A 26,109-nucleotide genomic window follows, 5' to 3' on the forward strand; every position below is an offset into this window, starting at 1 on the left:
GTATGTGTCACGCCAGCAAGTTCAAACGCAAATTTCATGTCACAGTCAGTTTTTTGATAGTTTCGGCATTATTATGCACTTGTAAATTTTAGGCAACAATTATACGGTTTCGAAATTGTTAAAATGTCTGAACCAAGTAAACCCAAGAAAGATGATACTGTAGGTGTAGAAGAATATCAGTGTAAGTACTTTTTATTTTAAACAGGCCAGTACCGCTAAATAGCTAAATCCAATCCAAACGACCTTGCAAAATTTATCATTTAGTATTTTGACATTGACAGTAAATTTGACGTTTACTGAGTACCATAGAGAATTCATACTTGAATTTATTGATTCCTAAACGAAACAAAATGACATTTTGCCTTTTTTTCATATTGTATGCTCTGAATCAATTCCCAAGGTAGACAACATAAAAAGTTATATATTTGTCTCTTTTTTTCTCAGCATGGAAGGTATACAACAAAGAAGGTAAGAAAATATATGTTTTCGCACTATACCAACGTCACTTTATGTAGTCACAAGACCTCTCAGCTGAGGCTGTCGTCTTTACTTGTATTTGGGATTTATTGGATTCTTTGATCTTTATTCCAATTATTATTGGCTTGATCATAATTCTAAGATATCCTAGCCAAAATGGCTAACATCAACGAGGAAAATGTTAGTAAGCTTATTGGCGAAGAGAATATCGGTAAGTTCCTACCCATTGTACCTTAACTTGCTAGGACCAATTTAATGGAAAAGATTATGTGATTACCACTCCCTTGTTTTGCAGATATGATTGCCGCCACCAGCGTCCTGCAGCTAAGGGCCAGTGAAATCCGTCAGACGGATATAAAATGGCAATCTTATTTGCAGTAAGTAAAACTAAATGATTGCAGTTTAACCCTTAGACGTGCTTTTAGAATTAGGTAAATGTAAGGTACATTGTAGGTCGCAGATGATCACGCAGCGCGACCACGACTTCGTGTCGGCCCTGGACCATGGCAAGAAGGACCTCCCTGATAAGAGCCCCGAGGAGTGCTGCTCCGTGTTTATCAACCTGCTTACCCATGTCAGCAAGGACCACACTATCCAGTACATTTTGGTCATGATTGATGATATCCTTTCTGTAAGTATTTTCTTGCCAATATTATTAACCCTTTACCAGGCTAAGGGATGTATATTTCCCGCATACGGCACTTCAAACATGTGTTTTATTTTCGATGAATAAAACTGACATTCAATTGTCATTTTTGAAATGTCAGCCTGGTAAAGGGTAATATTATGTTTTTCTACAAGTTGGACTCATTCACTTACATTTTCACCCTGACAGAAATTTTTGTGGTGGTTAAAGGGTGCAACAAAATAAAGTTTTATTTTTAATGTAATCATTACCCATCTATAATTAATGATGTGCTTAACTTTAAGGTAAAGTTATCAAGCTTAAATTGACATACTGCATGACAAGATGTAACTAATTAAAAAAATGTTCAGTGCTTTACTTTTCTGTGCTATTCATATAAACAAACATAGATTTTAGCTAACAAATGGTTTGTTGTGCAAGTTTATGTTAATTTATAGTTATAGTATTAGAAGACGAGACAAGAAAATAGACAATTCAAATTAGCATACTTAGTTCAACAATTTTGGTAAAAATACGTAATTTCAGGAGAACAAAAACCGAGTGAGGATTTTCCGCGAACACAACAAGACGGGGCAAGTTTGGCAGCCTTTCCTGAATCTGCTTAACCGCCAAGATGAGTTTGTGCAGCACATGACTGCCCGCATCATCGCGAAGCTGGCCTGCTGGCACCCACAGCTCATGGAAAAGAGCGACCTCAACTTCTACTTGACCTGGTTGAAGGAACAGCTCAAACACAATGTGAGTTACTAATTTGATTATGAGCCTTGTAAACTCTGTTGATAATTTCTGGATACTGACTATAAAAATAATGTTTATAATGTAATTAGTATTTTGTATTTCATAGATATTTATTTATTTAAAGTTAATTGCACAAAAGAAAAACTTAATGCAGAAAAAATTTAATGCCATGAGGCATTCTCTACCAGTCAAACAAACAATTTTATAACAATTATGTGAACTGATTTTGGCAGAAATTACTAAAAAACTTTGTAAGCAATTTCTATTTGAAGAAGAAGAAATTCAATATTACTTTACAAGTTGCACATATCTCTTGAAAGAAAAATATTATAATACTTATAACAGTTGAAATCTGACATTACTAGCTAAAAATATATTGGGTAATATTTATTAATTTGAGCACATTACCACTTACCACTTAGAAATTAACAACTGCAATACACAGTGTATTTTTATTTATTTATTTATTTATTACTTATTAGTAACTGGAAATTATAAACAGAGTTTATAAAGTCTGATTTCTATGCATGATTGCATCAAATAATTTGTGATATTGTTATTTTTTTATTGAATTACACAGTGACATGTCATTTTGTCGATAACATCATTGCTTGGCTGTTCCGTTAACTGCTAGCATGAAATTTTAGCACCTACACTTCACTGAATTTTTTTTTATTTGACATGCACTTGCATGTGTTTGATGTGTTTGCAAGGAAACAAATTCAAATTTGTACAAATTATTATACAAACTATGTGGAATGGGTCCACAAAAGCTTGTAACTTATAATAGTAGTTCCATTTGGCTCACAAGTCACAACCTTTATCTTGATCTGTTGCGCTGATTCTATTTTCAATACTTCCTGTGTAGTATGTTAAATATATTAAAATGACTAACAGACTATCCTGTAGAATGTCTAGATCTTTGATTGAACAGATTTTTCAATATTTACTTCTATTAGAAATTAGATTGAACACTACACAGAACACAAAGTTACCAAATCACCTAGATATTATTTAATAATATTAACATACTCTGCACTACTTTAGTGCGAAGCTGTGCATCTTCATCAAAGCTACAGTAACACCTTAACAGACTTTATTTCTTTAACATTATATTTTAAACATTGTGAAAAACTGCTGTCAGTTTACAAATTTAAGGTGCGTCCAGATATTGCTTGCATTTCGTATTACGATGTGCGCAGCATTAACCGGATCTGAATGCACCTTTGTAGCAGAAAACCGTGATGTTAAAATATAGTAAATAAAGTCATTAATCTAGAGCAGTTAACAAGTCGTGTTCATCGCGTACCATCGGCGGGGCAATCGCATGTGCACTGTTACTGAGAGGTTTGTTTTCTGGTAAGGCGGAGAAAATGTCTGCCGAGTTAGCGCATGCCGAGCAGGTTATGTTGGCTCACGAGAAACCGATTGTGGACAAACACAAACACAAGGACAAGGCCCCCGAAGCCCAGGGCAAATACCACAGCCTTTACTCCTCCTTCGACGACCTCGCGCCGCTCGAGGACCTGCCCCCGGGCTCCAAGAAGGTACTCTGTGTAGCCGCAGCTCTCAACAGTGTGTAACAACGATGCTAACCTGGTTTTAAAGCTGTTACTAATTTATTAATATTTCTTGCGTTCATTAATCGTTTAAGGCCCGCTTTTTTTAACCAACTGTAAGTAGAGTGTTGTGTGTATTAGTATACTGTATGCGCGTGAGCTTCAGACTTTGTGTAAATAATAAACGCAAATAGATGGTCTATTTCTAATTTGCACACCAAATAGCGGTTAAGCCGGCGCTTCCCGCAGCGCACGACAGTAAATTTCGCAATTAACTCAATCAATGTGCTGGCTGGCAACTTACTTAGCCGGTTATCGTAAAACTAAATTAAAAACCCATCTATATAAAAATAAGTTGCAAATTGAGGTAATAAAATTAATAATTTCATGTTTCTATAATTACCTAAGGGATTAATTAAGTACGATGGGGTTTTGGTTCCCGTGTTTCTATTTGTTTTATAGATTACTTAAATGTGAAGCTTAAAGCACAATGGGCTTAGTTTATCAAAAGAGGAATAAGTACGAATAACTGTACGGCATGTAGGCATTACATTCAGCATCGCTTTTTAGCCATATCCGTGGTCCAGTCAAATTGACGCGTATTCAATTACGTACCAGTATTTGGGTTATCCTCTAGACACCCACACGTCAAAATTTGCCAAGACAACTGCAATATGCGGCTAGAGGTTAAATCAATACGTGTTGACTTCGCTGGTCCCTTGTAGATACCTACTCTCAGCACATACTAAAGTAGGACATGCGTGGTTTTCAGCACATCGACTATATCCAGTCGGTGGCGCGCTGCCTGCAGATGATGCTCCGCGTGGACGAGTACCGCTTCGCGTTCCTCTCCGTCGACGGCATCTCCACTCTGCTGTCCATCCTCGCCTCCAGGGTCAACTTCCAGGTATTTTATATCAATTTATCTATTACTAGCTTTTGCCAGGGTGTTTGTGTGGAATGATAGTGAATTGATGATGATTTGATAAAAACTACCCTTTCTTTTCACGGGCAACAAATTTCATCTAAATCGGTTCAGCGCGAAGAGGTTACAGACAGAGTTACTTTCTCATTTATAATATTAGTATGATAGTTTGGATTATTTACTTTTGGTTGTATAGTCCTCATCGTTTTCGATGACGGCGACCCTAAATAAATATTATGGACGTTGTCTAGCATGAGCCCTTATGTGGCTGGCCAGGCCGAACTTGGTCTTAAATACCCTATTGCACGCGTGACAATAAAGTTGGCTAGCTGCGTTAAGCGTGTACACGTAGGAGGGTTTAGGTCTCTCTTTCCGTAACTGGCGTTTTGTGTCTAAGCTTGTGAGTCGACACAGTTAACTGATTGTTCATAAACCCTATTGTAGCGTAATAAGGTCGACCAATGGACTTGGACATTAAGTACTGTTAGTCTTAGGCTGCGATTCCTCCAGAGATGTGCGAGGATACGCAGCGAGGGATGTGCTGTGCGAAGATAGGTAAACTAAGTGATTCTATTGGTTATGTCATAACTTATGAATCTTATGATATTAACGCTGGAAAGATTTAACAAACAAGATTTTTATTATAACTGGAAAACGCAAAAGTCTATTGAAACCCATGAGACAACCGAGAGACCCCCCAACAGAGACAAGACAACACACACACAACAGACACACACAGAGAGAAGAGAAGAGTATGTCAACAAATGCATCAAATGACATCTTCTTTGTGTTATTCAGGTCCAATACCAGCTGGTGTTCTGCCTGTGGGTGCTGACCTTCAACCCGCTGTTGGCCGAGAAGATGAACAAGTTCAACGCCATCCCCATCCTGGCCGACATCCTGAGCGACTCCGTCAAGGAGAAGGTCACGCGCATCGTGCTGGCCGTGTTCCGCAACCTCATCGAGAAGCCGGAGGATGGCCAGGTATGACCACTACAGTTGTTCTATACAACCCGCTGTACAAGATGAACAAGTTCAACGTCATCCCCACCCTCGCCGACATCCTAAGCGACTCCGTCAAGTAGCAGCTTCTTTTACGAGAATCCTCACAGCCAGCTAGCCAGGATAGCCAGTTAATTACAACCACTACTTAGGAACAGTTGTTCCATTAAACCCGCTGTAATACAAGATGAACTAGTTCAATGCTATCCTCATCCTGACATTCCTGGCTGACATCCTGAACAACTCAGGCTAGAAGAAGTTCATGCGCTGAATAGGTTTTTTTCAATGCTTTAACACAATATTTCATGGTTAATATAGCAATTGGCTATAGGTTTAGAAAGTTTTGAGTGCTTTACGATTTTTTTTTTACTTTTGTATTCCTTTAATGTAGTTGAAGACATTTATCCTCAAAAAAATTGGCACTTGACGTACGAATGAATTGATGTAATTTGTTCAGGTGGCAAAGGAGCACTGCATCGCCATGGTGCAATGCAAAGTCCTGAAGCAACTGGCGATCCTGGAGCAGAAGCGCTCCGACGACGAGGACATCATGAACGACGTGGAGTTCCTCAGCAACCGCCTGCAGGCCTCCGTGCAGGACCTCAGCTCCTTCGACCAGTACGCTACTGAAGTCAAGAGTGGACGGTACGTACTATTTACTCCGGCTCTGAAACTGGAATTTGTTAAGTCTACATATGATCTAATCTAAGTTATGGCAATATGTGGTTGTATATTAGGCTTTGAATATATGGGGTGTATGTCTGTGTTGTTGTTTGAATATTTGTAGAATAATTACTCTAAAATGCGCCGTCAAAAAGATCGAACCCGGTATATGGGTGACATGACATGAGTATGTAGTTATAATGCTAAATTTTCTGATTCAAACGTGTGAAGTTTTTACTAGCTGTTAAGGCGCACTCAAATACTTATCATCATACCTAGTGACAGCATTATACATGCATTTCTTATTTAGTCGCATTACAAAAATCATAGCAACAGGACGTATTTTAATTTCCCACTCAATAATGAACCTTACTGCATTCATCACTAGCGGCGAGAACTTTAAGCCTCTAGTCTAGTTCATACGAAGCCCTATACGGCAGTTGTAAAATGCAACTCTATTGACAGCTATTAAAGTTCAAATTTAAACAAATAATTTTATTTGACATGCACTAGAGTAACTATATTGTGTTTTCGCAGACTGGAATGGTCGCCGGTGCACAAGTCCGCCAAGTTCTGGCGCGAGAACGCGGCGCGGCTGAACGAGCGCGGGCAGGAACTGCTGCGCACGCTCGTGCACCTGCTCGAGCGCAGCGCCGACCCCGTCGTGCTCGCCGTCGCCTGCTACGACGTCGGCGAGTACGTGCGCCACTACCCCAGGGGCAAGCAGTGAGTACACTACACCTTGCTGCGCACGCTCGTGCACCTGCTCGAGCGCAGCGCCGACCCCGTCGTGCTCGCCGTCGCCTGCTACGACGTCGGCGAGTACGTGCGCCACTACCCCAGGGGCAAGCAGTGAGTACACTACACCTTGCTGCGCACGCTCGTGCACCTGCTCGAGCGCAGCGCCGACCCCGTCGTGCTCGCCGTCGCCTGCTACGACGTCGGCGAGTACGTGCGCCACTACCCCAGGGGCAAGCAGTGAGTACACTACACCTTGCTGCGCACGCTCGTGCACCTGCTCGAGCGCAGCGCCGACCCCGTCGTGCTCGCCGTCGCCTGCTACGACGTCGGCGAGTACGTGCGCCACTACCCCAGGGGCAAGCAGTGAGTACACTACACCTTGCTGCGCACGCTCGTGCACCTGCTCGAGCACAGCGCCGACCCCGTCGTGCTCGCCGTCGCCTGCTACGACGTCGGCGAGTACGTGCGCCACTACCCCAGGGGCAAGCAGTGAGTCACTACACCTTGCTGCGCACGCTCGTGCACCTGCTCGAGCGCAGCGCCGACCCCGTCGTGCTCGCCGTCGCCTGCTACGACGTCGGCGAGTACGTGCGCCACTACCCCCGGGGCAAGCAGTGAGTACACTACACCTTGCTGCGCACGCTCGTGCACCTGCTCGAGCGCAGCGCCGACCCCGTCGTGCTCGCCGTCGCCTGCTACGACGTCGGCGAGTACGTGCGCCACTACCCCAGGGGCGAGCAGTGAGTACTCTACACCTTATTATGCCAGGGTCACTATGTGATAGGCTTACCATTAGACCAGCCTTAAGTTTATTTGCCATTCCATTTGGACAGGAAAGGTGACCAAATGGAAGGGGCCCCAGGGCTCTAGAAAGAGAGGACATCCACTAGCCAGGTGGTAGAACGAGATTGTTGCCACTGCAGGCAAGGAATGGCAAAGTGTAGCATTAGATAAATCCAAATGGAAACAGCTGGAGGAGGCTTTTACCCAGAAGGGGTCTACAGCAGACAAATAAATTCAATCAAAATCAAATTATATAAATAACTTAAAAAATACAATTCTCTGTGGAATAATGTAAGCTTAAATAAATAGTAGAAGAGCCGGCCGCAAATTTTCTAACCGACTTGATACCACGATGAAATGCACAATGGTTTCCCATAAAAGTGATGCTAAGTCCGAATTCGATAGTCTGCCACGGCGGAACTTGCCGAAAGTACGAAAAAGAAGGCCACTTCCGGTGCGAAAAAAGGGGGCTGATTTAACCCATCTGATACCGAAATAATAGTTATGGCAGCAGTTAGAAATTTACATGTAGGCACAGAAAAGCGAAATCTGCCAGTATTTTGTTTGCCGGAAGTGCTTGGCAGACGCTCTCAAAGGTGGCCACCAGGACCCCTAATTTAACCCATCTGATACCACCATGAAACCAATTCCAGTCGGTAGGTATGAAGCCTCATGTCAGGAATATATAAGTCTGCCAAGGCTTTTCCTGCCGAAACACCTTGGCAGACGAGATTATGTGAGCAAGGTAACCATCGGTTACCCTACACTAACCCATCTGATACCACCATGAAACCAATTCCAGTCGGTAGTTATAAACCCCCATTTTAGGAATATATAAGTCTGCCATGGTTTTTCCTGCCGAAACACCTTGGCAGACGAGATTATAAGCAAGATGACCATCGGTTACCGTACACTAACCCATCTGATACCACGATGAAACCAATTCCAGTCGGTAGGTATGAACACTCATTTCAGGAATATAGAAGTCTGCCAGGGCTTTTCCTGCCGAAACACCTTGGCAGACGAGATTATGTTAGCAAGGTGTACATCAGTTACCCTACATCAACCCATCTGATACCACCATGAAACCAATTCCAGTCGGTAGGTATGAACCCCCATTTCAGGAATATATAAGTCTGCCAAGGCTTTTCCTGCCGAAAAACCTTGGCACCTTCAAAACCGGCTTAAAATGAAAAAAGTTTAAAGACTCATCTTTACTGATTGGGATCAATTTTTATTATGCTGGTATCATTTTGCGTCATTTTAAAAACGTATTTGACTTCTGTACGTCAATGAATTTTGGTGACAATTGTATATGTGTGTAATTATATTATAGAACTTTTATCTTACTCGTAAAATATTGCCTATTAACAGGAAGAGTTATGTAATTCGTATAAGTAATACCTGAAAATCTTGTACCTAGATCTGTAATACCATGGATTGCGACGAATAAATTATTATGATTATGCCGTTCGTTCCGTCTATATGTATAATGTATAATGCGTGTACGTGCTGTTCTCTGAAAATCTTGAAGAAAAAATAACGGCTAGACCAGCACTAAGTACTAGCGAGTTTTTGCGGCTTTGGAGACCGAGATGAAGCTTACAGGCCAATTAGCGCTGTGGCCTGGTTATTGTTATGTATACCTATGTATCGAACGTTTCATAAATTTACTATAAAAAGCAATGTTTTATTTCGATTAGGTCTACATTTTGTGCATATTAGTGGAGTAAACGAAGCAAGATGTTGTATGGAGACCCATGCATTAATTCCTCAGTCGATGAAATTTTGCTTGGTTGTTAAAAAAAAAACACTCCTAAGTTAGGTTTTTATACGTAAAAATACAAATCTGTTTATATATTGAACCGAGTAATTCCTCCGTCCAAAATTATTTTACCAAATAAGTTATTTGTATCAGCATGTGATACTAGAAAAAAATCAAAAACTTTTGTCAAACATGAGAATATTTTTTTATGATAATTCCTTTTTTTGGTGCTCATTTTCATCGGAAAATTGCTCTGTCAATTTTTTCTTCTTATATGATCTTAGAATATAATTTAGCGTAGAGGGTAAGAAAATCCAAAAAAAATGCATACCCAAATTTATGTATTTTAGAACTATTAAAAACTGAGAGTGGAAAATTTCTCAGCCTGATTTCTTTTTAAATATATACTGAGTAGTCACGTATACACTTAAATCCAAAATATCCAAAAGAAATATCATCCAGGACACCGAAATTTTGGAAGCGAAGATAAATCCATCCCGCGGTTACGCAATAATGTACCGTCTTCCTTTAGCAGTTTAGTGCAGATTAGCGTCCTTGTGCTTCTAGTACGACCCGACCGCGTGACCCGCAGCCTGCACTTAATGGCTCCTCTACACGATGGGCCAGCGCCGGCCACTCCAAGGGACGCAGCCATGCGGTAGAATGAGATAGCAATATCACTTGCTCCCTCTAACGCTTAAATGCGTCCCTTGGAGTGGCCGGCGCTGGCCCATCGTGTAGAGCTGTAGAGGAGCCATAAGAAGGGAGTTGTCGTTGTCACTAGTGTGTGATTCTTTACACTACATTTAGTGATTTTTTGCGTTTTCTTTGTACAATTCTAACGAGCTATAAATACTATGCATTCAAAGAGAATCAAATCATTACAATGCAACCTCAGAGTAATGATTCACTTTATCAAGAAATGTTGTTTAAAGACCCCTATTTATTTTAAAAGGCCTATCCAACGACACCCTACACACATAGATATATAATGTTAATCCCTGATCTCACTATTATATAAGGACCTAGATGTTAATGTTGCAATGTTTGTTCTTCCAATTTTGAATCTTAAATGTATATACCGCATAAGTGCTTTGGTGCTATACTGTTAACTTATGTGTAAGTTTTTAATAAATAAATAAATAAGGTTGAAACGATAAAAAAAAACTATGGGACGATAATCCTTCGCTACATTTTTTAAATTTGCCGCCTTTTCTACTGACAAGATTTGCTTGACCAAGTATATTTTACAAAAAAATTATTGCAGCAGTGGCAACATTGTAGTAAGTTTTTTTGGTCTTGAATTACGTTTTTTAGTATAGAAAAGCAGCAAGCCGCCACCGCCGGGTAGTATAGGGCGAGGCGCGGCGCGCGCGGACGGCGGCCGGTACCGCTCACGCACCCCGCTTGTACTCCGCTCCCTACACACTGTTCCCGTTATGTTTCGTTTTTAATGCGCTCGTTATTTTTTTGGATGTTTTTATAGATGAATGGAAAGAAAACTGTGAACTTAATTCAATAAATAAAATGGATAGAGAAATTTTCCACAGCGAGTAAAAAGGCAATTTCTGAAAATAGTATAGTTACATGGTAATTTTTTTGGATTTTCATTTTGTAGGTATAAAACGGCAATAAGCTGGCATTCCAGTGAAAAAATTAGACTGAGCAATTTTCCGGTCCAAGACACACCAAAAAATTATATTTTATTAATATTGGTATTTCTGCAGGGATATTTTTTTGGATATTTCATATATTGTTGCAATACGTTACATGAATATGTCCGGTGAAGAAAGTTTGAACGGAGCATTTTTCTGTAAAAAGATATTAACGATTTGAGACTTTAGGTATTTACTTTAATTCTATTATTATTATTCTTTGGATATTTATACAATACTTTTTATTTATGGATACTTTATCATACTGTAAAGTTTTTTCTGGCTGAGGAATTACTGCGGGGTCCACTACCTTTATTTACTACATTATATTGCATATCTGAAGTATTTTCGTACTAAACTTGAAACTTTCGTTGAAACTAAATAAAATAATTATTCCAAATGTACAGTCACCTGCAATTTATGTTACTTACACAACGAAGGCCGCAAAAATATCGGACACGATCTTATTTGTAGAACCATAAGAGCATGTCACATATTTTTGCGGCCTTCGAAGAGTAGGTACCGTCATTATCACCAACTTTGCCCGCTTTTTTTTTTTAAACACGAATTTCTCAAAAAAAATCAAATCATGACTTTTTTTTGCTCAGCACGTCCATTGTGATCAAACGCATCAGTTTATTTGAAGAAAAAAAATTGTTTATCGTGTTTTTACCCATTTTTTTGCGTTTTAGAGGGCGGGCAAAGATATCCGGGGTTTTCGCCAACATTGCCCACGTCAATTTGGTATTCAAATACAGCTCGTATGATGATGATGTCTAAGGATCACTTAAAGGTTTTGGGCAATCCTACCATTCCCTGTTAATGGGTGGATTTCATCACCAAAAATTTCACCATACAAAAAAATATTTTTTTTTAATGTTTAATTTAACACGATTCTAGCTGGGTAAAGTAATAGGGGGCTGTATATTGAGGATATTTATGGTATTTATACAATCATTTGTAGCTTATATTTGAAGTTATCGCTTTCGGAAAATAAAAACGCAAGATGGTGATGACAATCATGGTATGGTAATGACTCTTTTATAGACGGTAATGACACTGCATGTACGGTAATGACGATTTGGGAACTAATTTATATATGTATTCAAAACGTATTAAAAAAACAAAAACTTTTTTAATTGTAAGGCTTTAGAACTTTAATAAACATTACAAATAACATGTTTTTGAACATAAGACTAGCTACATAAATTATTTTTAGAAAATTATAAAAAATACATTTTATTCATATAAATAAATATATAATAAGTATTTTTATTGTATAATTTTAAATAATTTATATTCCGAAATAGGCAATTTATGTATTCATTTATTTTTTTGGGTTTTTTCAATGTTAAATCATATTAACAATATTGTACTCTTATTATCAGTTTAAACCCGCATCTTCTCTTATCTACTGCATAACTTGGTATTTATATCATATTATAAAATTTCTGGCTTACCAGTGAGCTTAATTTTTATGATATATTACTTTTTTTTGATAATTTGATTCATTGCATAAGTTTGTATTTTTGTTGTTTTATAAATTAACTTTAAAAATAGCTATAATGATTTAAATCCATATACATATTGTTTAATAGCTAAACATTAATATATAATCAGTGTTTTATAAGTTGCAAGACCCCTACTTGTAATGCATGTCATAAGTTACAAAATGTTAGGTATTGGGTCCGGTGACTACCCAATGGTATAATTATTAATTGCTGTAATTATATACATCAATTAATATAATATTATCAAAAACCATAAGGCCATTACGATAGTGAGCCAGTACCGTAGCCTATGGTCGCTTAAAACTTAATATATGTTGCTTGTTTAAATACTTTGTTTTAACACGACTAACATGCAATTACAGACTCTAAGTTGCACGATTTACATTATTAGATAATAAAAAATAAACATTTGTATGTTCTAAGTTCTAAGTGATCTAAATTTTGCCTACTTCAGTCAAAATGTTATTTAAAACTAACCATCCTCTAGTGTGAAAAAAATAGTCATATCTTCTTCTACATTTATTCTACATTTATAAGGTAGACATTATATAGTGTTAGAAGACATAGAGAACGTTTTTCAAACATACAGCTTAATTTCATAATGAATTATAGCAAAATAACTAGAAAAGTTACTGAGAACCGTCATCACCATACACATGAAATCATCACCGGTCGTCATTTTTTCCCGGTGATGATGGGTATGGTGTTGACGATTTGAGAGTTTCTTGTTTTTATTTCTAGAATACGAATAATAGTAGTTAATGTCTATGCTACACAATAAACTTCATGTAGTTTGCCATTCATTTCAATAATTATTTCTAATATATCATTTGTAACTTTTTTAAACCAAAGCATAACGGTGATGATGCTCTGTCGTGACAAACTACGTTTTACAAATTTGTTCGTAATATTTCTCACGATTCAATGATGTGACTTTATAGTGAAATCATTTTTGGCATTCTATATTAAAGTGAAAAATAGGGCAAGGACCTTTAGCGGTATTTCGTTGTTCATACACGGAGATAAGCTCACATTGACATTACCATGACGGTGTTGACGAATATTCGTGACAAAATTTTAAATATTTTTAAATGTACTTTCTCGGTGAAGGAATTATTGCATATTTTTTCATGTGTTAAACAACAACATGGAAAAGATATAAGTAAAAGAAAAATCGCAATCGTACGATAGGTATGCTATAATTTTCACTGCAAACAAAAAGGTTCAGATTTTTCCGGTAGACGGTGATGATTTTAGACACATAAAACATTTTATATAAAAAAAACTATTAAGTTATTGGAGATGGTAATTGAAGGAACATTAAGATAATAGTTCTTAAAAACATATAAAAAAGTTGCAACTCGCACAACCTACTAGTTTTTTTTATAAAGACCGAACCATAAGTTTTCGCAGGATTTTGAAATCCACCCTAATAACTTAGCGATAATTGTAAAAACTTTTAAATAAATTTGCTGGGCAATGTTGCCTACCCGTTTTTGCCCATTTCCAAATAAGGCTCGCCTAAGCATTATACAAAGGCTAGGGTTGTCACTTTTTTGAGAAAATCTGTTACAATAGTTTAATGACCAAAAATATGATTTTTGCTGTGTTTTTCATTCGTTAACGGGATAAAACGTCTATATAAAGGATAATAAGACAAATTAAATACAATTTAGGGTTGTCAAAATTCAAGCTATTATCTTATCTGTGGTCGTGCACGCAAAGGCACGTCAATTTGTGTCAACCGTAATAATTGCTCGGAGCAATGCTGAGCCGAACGGAGCCGAGTTTGCCCGTAGGAAGGAGTTTCTTACCCCTGGTGTGAGCCTCACCAATGGTTATTAATATTTGCAGTGTGATCGAGACCCTCGGCGGCAAGCAGCGCGTGATGCACCTGCTCAGCCACGAGGACCCCAACGTGCGGTACGAGGCCCTGCTCGCCGTGCAGAAGCTTATGGTGCACAACTGGTACGTTATATCAAAGACAATAGATAGTATAGAGGGATCATAGTAAATTATGTAGTCACAGTAAATTTACTGCCATCTATCGACACACGACTACAACTCAAAATGAAAACGTATAAAACTATCGAAAAAATTATATATATGGATAAATGGTTTTATTATTTTTATATCATTTTGACCCATGTTCATTCACTGATACCTATGTGTTAAAATTGTTAAATATGAAACGGTGTCGTCAACGCCATCTAGCCGACCATAGGCCAAAGGTGTGTGCGCCATCTATCCGAGAATGACTTTACCTTGATTTCCGAGGCACGTTTTTTTCTTAGACTTTATTCATCTTATACGGAGTTACATATGTCTGTGGTTATATTAAACAGAGATGGCGTTAATTTCAATTTTAACAAATTAACACATATCAGTGAAAGGATAAGGTACCAAGGCAAATGGCGTTCTAACAGTTTTAATCTTCTGTCGAAAGATAGCAGTAAATTTACAGTGCTCGCTTAAAAGTCTTTACTTACGGTGGCGTCGTTGATCGGGTCGCCACTTTCCCGAATGAAGGTTGAGGGAGGCGATGGCTGAGATACGCGTCATACTCGTGAACGGGTGCTGTTTGTGGAGACTGGTCTGTTTAAGCTAACACAAGCTATTATACTTAGTAACTTTATTTTTATTAATTAATTACAGTGAGACGCCTCATTCTGCTCTCGTATGTTTCTTTTCTCTTAATGAATGTATTAATTATACAGGATATTGACTCTTGGAGACCCTATACATCTCTAAGGATAACTTGATAAACTATATAATCTTATAGTTCTGACACCTAGAGACATTTACACCTCTAAATATTATAGATTTTTTTTTGTGTTTTGTATCTGTATTTTTTATGTAATTCGACATTAAGAGACCATATACAACTCTTAGTAATTGTAATACGTTAGATTGAATTGTTAGTTTTATTTTATAAAATTGTTGATGTTATTATTTTTGCTTATATGTAAATTCAATGATGACGTGTAAAAGTGCCCTTGTGGCCTATTTGCTGAATAAATGTTGATGTTGATGTTGATGTTGATGTTGACAGTGGCTACATAATTTACTTTGACAATCCGCCTCTATACACTATATTCTCTTTGGTTATATTAATACTTATTTCATAGCACTGCGCGTTTTTGCTATTCCTTAAAGCCTGACTAGTAATATATTATCACGCGCCATGTTGCGGAATTTCACTAGAACTACTTTTTTTTCATACTATACTGAACTGTGACCCTATACATGAGAATAACAGCGCCGTCTATATTTCTGGTCAGGCTTTACATTTTGTATGAAACCATGTGACGCCATATCGTGATTATGATGACAGAAGAGATAAAGTTCGATGTCCCGAATTCATCAGGACGTCCCGATTTATGGCTTGTAGTATGTTTCCTGAACTCTGAAATCATGGAATTTCAGAACCTACCGCGAACACCGAAATTCTCAAATTTCGGGCATCTTTCTCTTTTACTCCAACTAAGGCGTAAAAAAAAAACAATATTTCACACCGTGCACGGAATAAAGCACTAGATCATTATTAGAAAAACATAGATAGCAGTTACTTTTAAACACAATTTCTATTTAATAAATCGGATGGAAGTATAAAAAGTTGGTGAGTTGACTGTGACGTCACTACACTCGTTTTCATATAAATTCCATATTAGCAAATCGTTTTGACAGTTCAAAAAAAGCTGATTTGACTAGTAGGAAAGTAGCCAGTTCGCGTTAGGCCCTCTGTAGGGCTAGGGCTTGAGGTCATTTACCTGTCGACACGGGATCGCGACGGTGAAAATTGAGGGATGAAACATAGCCCTGTGGCCTATCCCACAAAGCTTACAATTACAATTTTACAAGTGTCAAGTTACAAGTTTGTAATAATACAAATGTGCGTACCACAAAATATACAAGTAGTGGAAAATTCTGACAAATATGTAAATTGTATCAACAAGTCTACAATTTATTGTATCACAAAACTTTACATATGCTACATATATTTTCCGGAAAATGTACAAATTTGTAGCTGACAATTGTTTTGTGCTACTAGTCCGGTGGCCGGCTGCATGAAACAAACCTCATCAAAAAATAGAATATACCTACCCTGTAGATTTACCTGACATTTAGTAGCTTCCAACGCACTTGGTCGGCCTAGGCTTAACCTGGCAGATTTTGTACAAATAGCAAAAACGTTGGACATAAAATTCATCAAAAAAAACCTCATCGAAAAATAGAATGAAACTTGTATGGTATTATACCTGACCTTGAGGACAGTAAAAAAAAAGTGGTCGGCCTCACCTTAGCCTGGCAGTTTTTGCAGTCCGACCAGATTTATTGGGTCACGTGAGAGCTACAATTTACCTCATCGAAAAATAGAATGAAACAAACGGATTATAATAGCTAAAATAAGCCTGTTGACGTATGTCTTGGTCGGCCTCACCTTAACCTGGCAGTTTTTGCAGTCCGACCAAATTTATAAAAAAATCATCAAATTTCTTTTATCGAAAAATCGTATGAAACTGGTATGGTACGATGGCTGCCTTTGAGGACAGTAAAAAAAAAGTGGTCGGCCAAATCCTGTGCTGGCAGGTTCCTGTGTCCGTCCAATTTTGTGGTACCACGTGAGAGCTACAATTTTACCTCATCGAAAAATAGAATGAAACAAACGGATTATAATAGCTAAAATAAGCCTGTTGACGTATGTCTTGGTCGGCCTCACCTTAACCTGGCATTTTTTGCAGTCCGACCAAATTTATAAAAAAATCATCAAATTTCTTTTATCGAAAAATCGTATGAAACTGGTATGGTACGATGGCTGCCTTTGAGGACAGTAAAAAAAAAGTGGTCGGCCAAATCCTGTGCTGGCAGGTTCCTGTGTCCGACCAATTTTGTGGTACCACGTGAGAGCTACAATTTACCTCATCGAAAAATAGAATGAAACAAACGGATTATAATAGCTAAAATAAGCCTGTTTACGTATGTCTTGGTCGGCCTCACCTTAACCTGGCAGTTTTTGCAGTCCGACCAAATTTATAAAAAAATCATCAAAATTTTTTATCGAAAAATCGTATGAAACTTGTATGGTACGATAGCTGCCTTTGAGGACAGTAAAAAAAAAGTGGCTGGCCAAATCCTGTGTTGGCAGGTTCCTGTGTCCGACCAATTTTGTGGTACCACGTGAGAGCTACAATTTTACCTCATCGAAAAATAGAATGAAACAAACGGATTATAATAGCTAAAATAAGCCTGTTGACGTATGTCTTGGTCGGCCTCACCTTAACCTGGTAGTTTTTGCAGTCCGACCAAATTTATAAAAAAAACATCAAAATTTTTTTATCGAAAAATCGTATGAAACTTGTATGGTACGATAGCTGCCTTTGAGGACAGTAAAAAAAAAGTGGCTGGCCAAATCCTGTGTTGGCAGGTTCCTGTGTCCGACCAATTTTGTGGTACCACGTGAGAGCTACAATTTACCTCATCGAAAAATAGAATGAAACAAACGGATTATAATAGCTAAAATAAGCCTGTTTACGTATGTCTTGGTCGGCCTCACCTTAACCTGGCAGTTTTTGCAGTCCGACCAAATTTATACAAAAATCATCAAAAATTTTTTATCGCAAAATCGTATGAAACTTTTATGGTACAATAGCTGCCTTTGAGGACAGTAAAAAAAAAGTGGTCGGCCAAATCCTGTGTTGGCAGGTTCCTGTGCTCGACCAATTTTGTGGTACCACGTGAGAGCTACAATTTACCTCATCGAAAAATAGAATGAAACAAACGGATTATAATAGCTAAAATAAGCCTGTTGACGTATGTCTTGCTCGGCCTCACCTTAGCCAGGCAGTTTTTGCAGTCCGACCACATTTGTAAAGAATAATAATTTCTATATTGAAAATATGGTTCTTCGCAGCTTGAACTTAACTTAATAATGCTAACTGAAAAAAGTCATAAGTAAATGAGTCCATGGAGGTCTTAGAGGGCTTTAAAAAAAAAGAAAACATTCAGTTCATATTTTATTCATAAATCTATCTAATATCTAAATAACGTTTTCTAACTACTGACGTGGTTTCAGAGTAACACTTACGTTGAGATGATGTCTCACAGATGTCAAAAATAAAATTTTCATCGATTTTTGACAAGTTTTGAATCGTATATCATACTTTTCCACTACAGATAGAATGAGGAGGCATAACTGACATTTTATCACGCCAGGTGGCGCCTCCATAGTGGAGTTGCTGTCACTGTCAAATCACATACATTGTTTCCAATAAATTGTAAACATTCTCCTTTTTTAACCGACTTCCAAATCCCAAAGGAGGAGGTTATCAATTCGGTTGTATGTTTTTTTTTCTCCACAATACTGCAATAGTGTGCGACAAATTGTGGAAATATACCTATAGGATCTCCCTTTTTTCCCAAGGACCCGATATGCATAAATCGGTGAGAAAAAGCTTTGAGTACCAAAAACTAAGGCAAATGACAAAGAGCGTTTGTGTAGGCTGCATTTTAAGGAAGATAAATATTTTGGAAAGAGTAAATACACAGGTAAGCTAAGTTTTAACGAAGTAGTACATAATTTAGGGCATAATGGCTTGGCCACAAATGCTGTATTCCATACGCATCATGACTTTGTGTACCTATCTGATGGGCGGGTGTATATGAAACGCCTTCTTGTACATGCAGGTGATCCAGGTATACACCATAGCTTAGTTTTCAATCGAACACTTGTAATATAAGAGGAAAAACTGCACGTGACCCTTCCAAAATTTTTATAAACGGTAAAATACACAAGATAACCTCACATATATTAAGTGATTATCTTTGCATCAAATCAGCCTTTTTTCCATCAACTGTAGCATTTCTCCTTCGAAGCTCGGTTTGTAGAAAAGAAATTCCCACCTTTTACCAGTGGTAAAAGTGGTTTCTTTAATAAAAATTCCCAGTAGGTATGTACCACCAAACCGAGTTGGTGGTAACTACTAGGATTTTTTTTCCCAGTAGTTACCAGTGGTAAAAGGTGGGAAAATAATTCCCAGTAGTTACCACTGATAAGAACTTGGTGGTAACTAGTGGGAATAACCCTTTTATTGTTAATAATTACTGTTAATCATAATCATCTTCGGAGTCGAAGTCTGACGAACTTTCCCCAGACTCCGACTTATCTATTGTTATTTCTTGGACTCGCAAAGGCGTTATGTGTCCTTCAAACCATTTGATCTTATACATTTCATCTCTTAATGTCCAGCCACAATGTGTTGCATCAAATTTGATGCAAGGGGATTCTGCCGCACATTGCCACATTGAATTTATGAAAACCGTCCGTAACAAGCCATACGTCAACAGGTTTATTTTAGCTATTATAATCCGTTTTTTATTCATCCTATTTTCGATGAGGTAAATTGTAGCTGTCACGTGGTACCACAACTTTGGTCGGACTGCAAAAACTGCCAGGCTACGGTGAGGCCGACCAAGCCATACGTCAACAGGTTTATTTTAGGTATTATAATCCGTTTGTTACATTCTATTTTTGGATGAGGTAAATTGTAGCTCTCACGTGGTACCACAAAATTGGTCGGACACAGGAACCTGCCTACACAGGATTTGGCCGACCACTTTTTTTTTTACTGTCCTCAAATGCAGCTATCGTACCATACAAGTTTCATACGATTTTTCGATAAAAAAAATTTTGATGATTTTTTTTATGAATTTGGTCGGACTGCAAAAATTGTCAGGTTAAGGTGAGGCCGACTAAGACATACGTCAACAGGCTTATTTTAGCTATTATAATCCGTTTGTTTCATTCTATTTTTCGATAAGGTAAATTGTAGCTCTCACGTGGTACCACAAAATTGGACGGACACAGGAACCTGCCAACACAGGATTTGGCCGACCACTTTTTTTTTACTGTCCTCAAAGGCAGCTATCGTACCATACAAGTTTCATACGATTTTTCTATAAACAATTTTTGATGATTTTTTTATAAATTTGGTCGGACTGCAAAAACTGCCAAGTTAAGGTGAGGCCGACCAAGACATACGTCAACATGCTTATTTTAGCTATTATAATCCGTTTGTTTCATTCTATTTTTCGATGAGGTAAATTGTAGCTCTCACGTGGTACCACAAAATTGGTCGGACACAGGAACCTGCCAACACAGGATTTGGCCAACCACTTTTTTTTTACTGTCCTCAAAGGCAGCTATCGTACCATACAAGTTTCATACGATTTTTCGATAAAAATTTTTTGATGTTTTTTTTTTATAAATTTGGTCGGACTGCAAAAACTGTCAGGTTAAGGTGAGGCCGACCAAGACATACGTCAACAGGCTTATTTTAGCTATTATAATCCGTTTGTTTCATTCTATTTTTCGATGAGGTAAAATTGTAGTTCTCACGTGGTACCACAAAATTGGTCGGACACAGGAACCTGCCAACACAGGATTTGGCCGACCACTTTTTTTATTACTGTCCTCAAATGCAGCTATCGTACCATACAAGTTTCATACGATTTTTCGATAAAAAAATTTTTGATGATTTTTTTTATAAATTTGGTCGGACTGCAAAAATTGTCAGGTTAAGGTGAGGCCGACTAAGTCATACGTCAACAGGCTTATTTTAGCTATTATAATCCGTTTGTTTCATTCTATTTTTCGATAAGGTAAATTGTAGCTCTCACGTGGTACCACAAAATTGGACGGACACAGGAACCTGCCAACACAGGATTTGGCCGACCACTTTTTTTTTACTGTCCTCAAAGGCAGCTATCGTACCATACAAGTTTCATACGATTTTTCTATAAACAATTTTTGATGATTTTTTTATAAATTTGGTCGGACTGCAAAAACTGCCAAGTTAAGGTGAGGCCGACCAAGACATACGTCAACAGGCTTATTTTAGCTATTATAATCCGTTTGTTTCATTATATTTTTCGATGAGGTAAATTGTAGCTCTCACGTGGTACCACAAAATTGGTCGGACACAGGAACCTGCCAACACAGGATTTGGCCAACCACTTTTTTTTTACTGTCCTCAAAGGCAGCTATCGTACCATACAAGTTTCATACGATTTTTCGATAAAAATTTTTTGATGTTTTTTTTTATAAATTTGGTCGGACTGCAAAAACTGTCAGGTTAAGGTGAGGCCGACCAAGACATACGTCAACAGGCTTATTTTAGCTATTATAATCCGTTTGTTTCATTCTATTTTTCGATGAGGTAAAATTGTAGTTCTCACGTGGTACCACAAAATTGGTCGGACACAGGAACCTGCCAACACAGGATTTGGCCGACCACTTTTTTTTTACTGTCCTCAAAGGCAGCCATCGTACCATACCAGTTTCATACGATTTTTCGATAAAAAATTTTTGATGATTTTTTTATAAATTTGGTCGGACTGCAAAAACTGCCAGGTTAAGGTGAGGCCGACCAAGACATACGTCAACAGGCTTATTTTAGCTATTATAATCCGTTTGTTTCATTCTATTTTTCGATGAGGTAAATTGTAGCTCTCACGTGACCCAATAAATCTGGTCGGACTGCAAAAACTGCCAGGCTAAGGTGAGGCCGACCAATTTTTTTTACTGTCCTCAACGTCAGGTATCCTACCATATAAGTTTCATTCTATTTTTCGATGAGGTTTTTTTTGATGAATTTTTGTCCAACGTTTTTGCCATTTGTACAAAATCTGCCAGGTTAAGCCTAGGCCGACCAAGTGCGTTGGAAGCTACTAAATGTCAGGTACCTCTACAGGGTAGGTATATTCTATTTTTTGATGAGGTTTGTTTCATGCAGCCGGCCACCGGACTATACATTAAATTGTAGTAATAATTATACATATATGTAGAATTGTACCTACAAGTTAACAATTCTCTAAACGTGTGTCGCACCCTCTTGCTACAGTTGCTACTATACGAATAATAGAATAATTCGACATTAAGAGACCATATACATATCTAAGTAATTGTATTAACGTTAGTTTGAATTGGTAGTTGCATTGCAGTTAGTTGTATTTTATAAAGTTGTTGATGTATTGTTATTATTTTTGCTTGTATGTAAATTCAATGTGGACGTGTAAAAGTGCCCTTGTTGCTAAATAAATGTTGAATTTTTGAATTTTGAATTAATTGTAAGACGTCCTAGGCCTTATAGAGAACGTATAAATTTATCTTTGACCATAACTGATTTTACATTTAATCAGCTGTTCAGAGTGAGTAAATCTATCGTCGAATATTTACTACAGACTGTTGGTGGAAACCTTAGACATTCGACACGAAGAAATCATGCTCTTTATTCTAAACCACAGTTACTGACTGTTTTAAGATGGTTGGGGTCAGGATCCAAATATCACGTCACTGGCGATGCTCATGGTGTTTCAAGTGGTTTAAAATGGTCAGTTTAGCTTGCAAATCCATTGTAATGTCAGTTGGTATGTAAATGCTCGTAGATAGATTAGTAAAGTGAAACTACCTTCAACATTAAAGAAGCAAAATAAATTGTTACATATTTGTAGTTCTAACATTAGAATTGTATATTTACAAATCAACAATTCTACAATTATGTAGTTGTCGTGACATACCTTTATTCTTTGTGATACGCTTTCACAAAAATGACATATTTGTATACTGCAGACTTGTAACGAATACATATTTGTAATTATTGTGGTACATTTTATTGTTTACAATTTAACAATTTTGTCGAATTGTACACTTGTAAAGTTTTGTGGGATAGGACACTGCTTGAGCAATCAGTGCGCAGTGAACAGAAATCTCTTAATTATGGCAAAAAGAATAGATAGTATAGAGGGGTCCTGTCATTGTAAATTTTGTAGTCACTGTAAATTTACTGCCATCTATCGACACACGGCTAAAACTCAAAATGAAAACGCATAAAGTTATCAAATAATGTATATATATGGATAAATGATTTTATTATTTTTATATCATTTTGATCCATGTTCATTCACTGATATCTATGTGTTAAAATTGTTAAATATGAAACGGTGTCGTCACGCCATCTAGCTGAGGATAGGCTAAAGGTGTGTGCGACATCTATTCGAGAATGACTTTTACTTGAATTCCGAGGCACGTTTTTTCCTTAGACTTTATACGTCTTATACGAAGTTATATATGTCTTTGATTATGGTAATTGCTAATTGCTTAGGGTGGTATTCCACCTGTCCAATTTCTTTGTCCAATGTATATTTTGTCTCACATTTTGCTTAATGAGAGAGTGAGACGCAATGATATTGGACAGATGGAATACCACCCTTTGTATAAAACGAAATCTTTGACTAATGTACATTATTTTATTTCCAGGGAGTACCTCGGCAAGCAGCTCGAAAAGGAACAGATCGACAAGCAGGCGGGGGGTACCGTTGTCGGAGCTAAGGCCTAAACAATATATATTTAAAGCTTTGTTGTTATCGAGTATATTTAGAATACGGGCTTCTATTAATGTTACAAATGTACTAATGACAGGATGTAACACTGTTGTGTGTGACCATGAATACATTTTACACGCCCTAAACTTGTAAATAAGTCCCAATTGATGTTACCTAATTTCAAATATTAGCAGAGTATTTGTTCAGTCAATATTTAAAAGCAATTTGATTTATTTATTGTACACCTACAGTTGTTTTTGAAAGTAAGAAAGTCTAATGATTGTCAATATCCACATTCCTATTTATAAATGTTATATAAAAACGATTTATTAATGTATGCTTCAAGAAAAAATACTGTTATAATTAATAAAAGTAAATAAAGTGTTAGAAGAAATTACGTAGCAACTTAAAGTTGTTGAGAGCTACGACAGTATTGTGAATAAATTAAATAAATAGTGCAAATAGAGTTTCATTTATTAAATTAGCAACTGAGAAGGCAAGTTTTATAACCTGTTTATAACTCGTTTACATATTATTTCACATAAAAATTTTGGTGTCCTGTGAAAGGACAGATCTAATATACTAGTAGTGGAGCCCAAGATGGGATTTTTGTGTTTACTCGAGCGCGTTAGATTAAGATATGAGTGATATCTTGCTACCCCGTGTAGTCTACCTTTTCCCCTTTTAGCCATCTATGTTGAGCCCTTGGTTGGTGGGGGCTTCAACAAATTGTTAAGCAGATTGTGGATTTGGTCATATTAGTCCAAATTAACGCTATAGTTGTGCTATTACTAAATCTGATAATTATTTGCACGCATTTCCTTAATCTGACGGTTACAATGAAAAAAAAATTAGGCGTCAAACTTGTGTTCGTCAGATTAAAAAAATGCCTACAAATAAGTGTTATATTAAGTTATAGAAAAAATATAGCTTTAACGTGGACGAAAACGACCAAACTCACAAACTGCATAACGATTTTTTAATCCTCCACCTCCCGAAGTTTAAAAAAATTTGTAGACGGTTTCCGGCTCGCTTGAAAAAAAAACTTTATATAACTTTTTTTCTTCTTATCATCTAATATTTCGATTCCAATAGGTCTGTATGACGCTCGAGTAAATACACATTTAGCATCGTCGGCTCCCCAACTATACGCTATACATATAACGCCTTTATTAGTGGGGATTATAATTTTTTTTCGTATTACGCGGTCATGTTTTGGAACGAGAGCAATACCATTTTATTACCCTTTCACTCTAGCGCTACTTTAAAATATAACTTTTTGTTTATTGTTTATTGTGTATTGCATTTCCATGTTGTTACATAAAGGTGTTACAATAATTTCCAGTACAGTGACATGGACCCTGTAAGGGCACAGCAATTCTTATTCTAAAATAACAACTAATACTCGTATAATAACTAATTCTAGGCATGTCAAACAAATTAAATTAAAATATGTAATAACAATCAATGTTCATAACTTAAAATAACTAAAAAAGGTCAAGAACTATAATACAATCAAAAATATTTACACACAATTAAAATTTAAAATAACATTATAATTACAAATTATTAATTAGCTATTTACATGACTGTATAATTTTAAATAAAGCTAAAAGAATGCCGATACCTAGTTATAACTAAATACTAACATTACAATTCTGGCAAGAACTCCTGAGTAGAGTAGAAACATTTATCCAGCAAGAATGTCTTTAAATTATTTTTGAATATGTTAAAGTCAGATTCATGTTTATAGTTATAGTTTGTCAAAGGACTGTCTCATTTAAATCATAGACAGAGAGAATCATACTATCTTTGTCTTACACTAGTACTAGCACCCAAAAGAAAGGTATGAGTATAGTTTTCCTGGTTCTCACTGACTGACAAATTGGTTTGACCCACTATAATTCATTAGTCATTAATTGCTGGATCGTGTAAGAACCTCGTAATCAACCTACAACGTTTTTTAATGTAGCTCTAAAGCGCCTTCCACACTCATGCGCGATTCGCGGCGCGAAGCCGCGAACGCAAGTGTGGCGTCGATTTCGCAGATTGTTCACGCCTTCGCGCCTTGTTCTCCGTTTTTTGTCGGTATTTCGGCCCGCGTCAAAGGAGACGCGAAGCGCGAACTTGCAAGACTCCACATTAAGCGCCTTCCACACTCATGCGCGATTCGCGGCGCGAAGCCGCGAACGCGAGTGTGGACTCAATTTCACTGTCTGCGAAAATCGACTCCACACTCGCGTTCGCGGCTTCGCGCCGCGATTC

At 37.4% G+C, this 26,109-nt stretch overlaps 1 protein-coding gene across 2 annotated transcripts; it reads left to right on the plus strand.

Annotated features, from left to right (window-relative positions):
• The first annotated feature begins 44 nt into the window (after positions 1 to 44).
• Positions 45 to 24,306, plus strand: LOC134797608 (V-type proton ATPase subunit H). 2 transcript variants are annotated; one of them, XM_063769922.1, is made up of 11 exons: positions 45 to 181; positions 445 to 688; positions 773 to 854; positions 931 to 1,108; positions 1,649 to 1,861; positions 4,193 to 4,327; positions 5,144 to 5,329; positions 5,805 to 5,992; positions 6,548 to 6,736; positions 14,320 to 14,433; positions 23,780 to 24,306. In XM_063769922.1, exons 2-11 carry the CDS (start codon positions 634 to 636, stop codon positions 23,856 to 23,858), a joined length of 1,419 nt encoding a protein of 472 aa, XP_063625992.1. In that variant the 5' UTR covers positions 45 to 181; positions 445 to 633; the 3' UTR covers positions 23,859 to 24,306. The 2 variants fall into 2 exon arrangements, with proteins under 2 accessions (XP_063625992.1, XP_063625991.1); XM_063769921.1 differs by lacking the exons at positions 14,320 to 14,433; positions 23,780 to 24,306 and adding an exon at positions 3,226 to 3,408 and having other exon boundaries at positions 6,548 to 6,749.
• Positions 24,307 to 26,109: the final 1,803 nt, after the last annotated feature.

Source organism: Cydia splendana, chromosome 15, assembly GCF_910591565.1.
Source record: "Cydia splendana chromosome 15, ilCydSple1.2, whole genome shotgun sequence".
Taxonomy (NCBI): Eukaryota; Metazoa; Arthropoda; class Insecta; order Lepidoptera; family Tortricidae; genus Cydia; species Cydia splendana.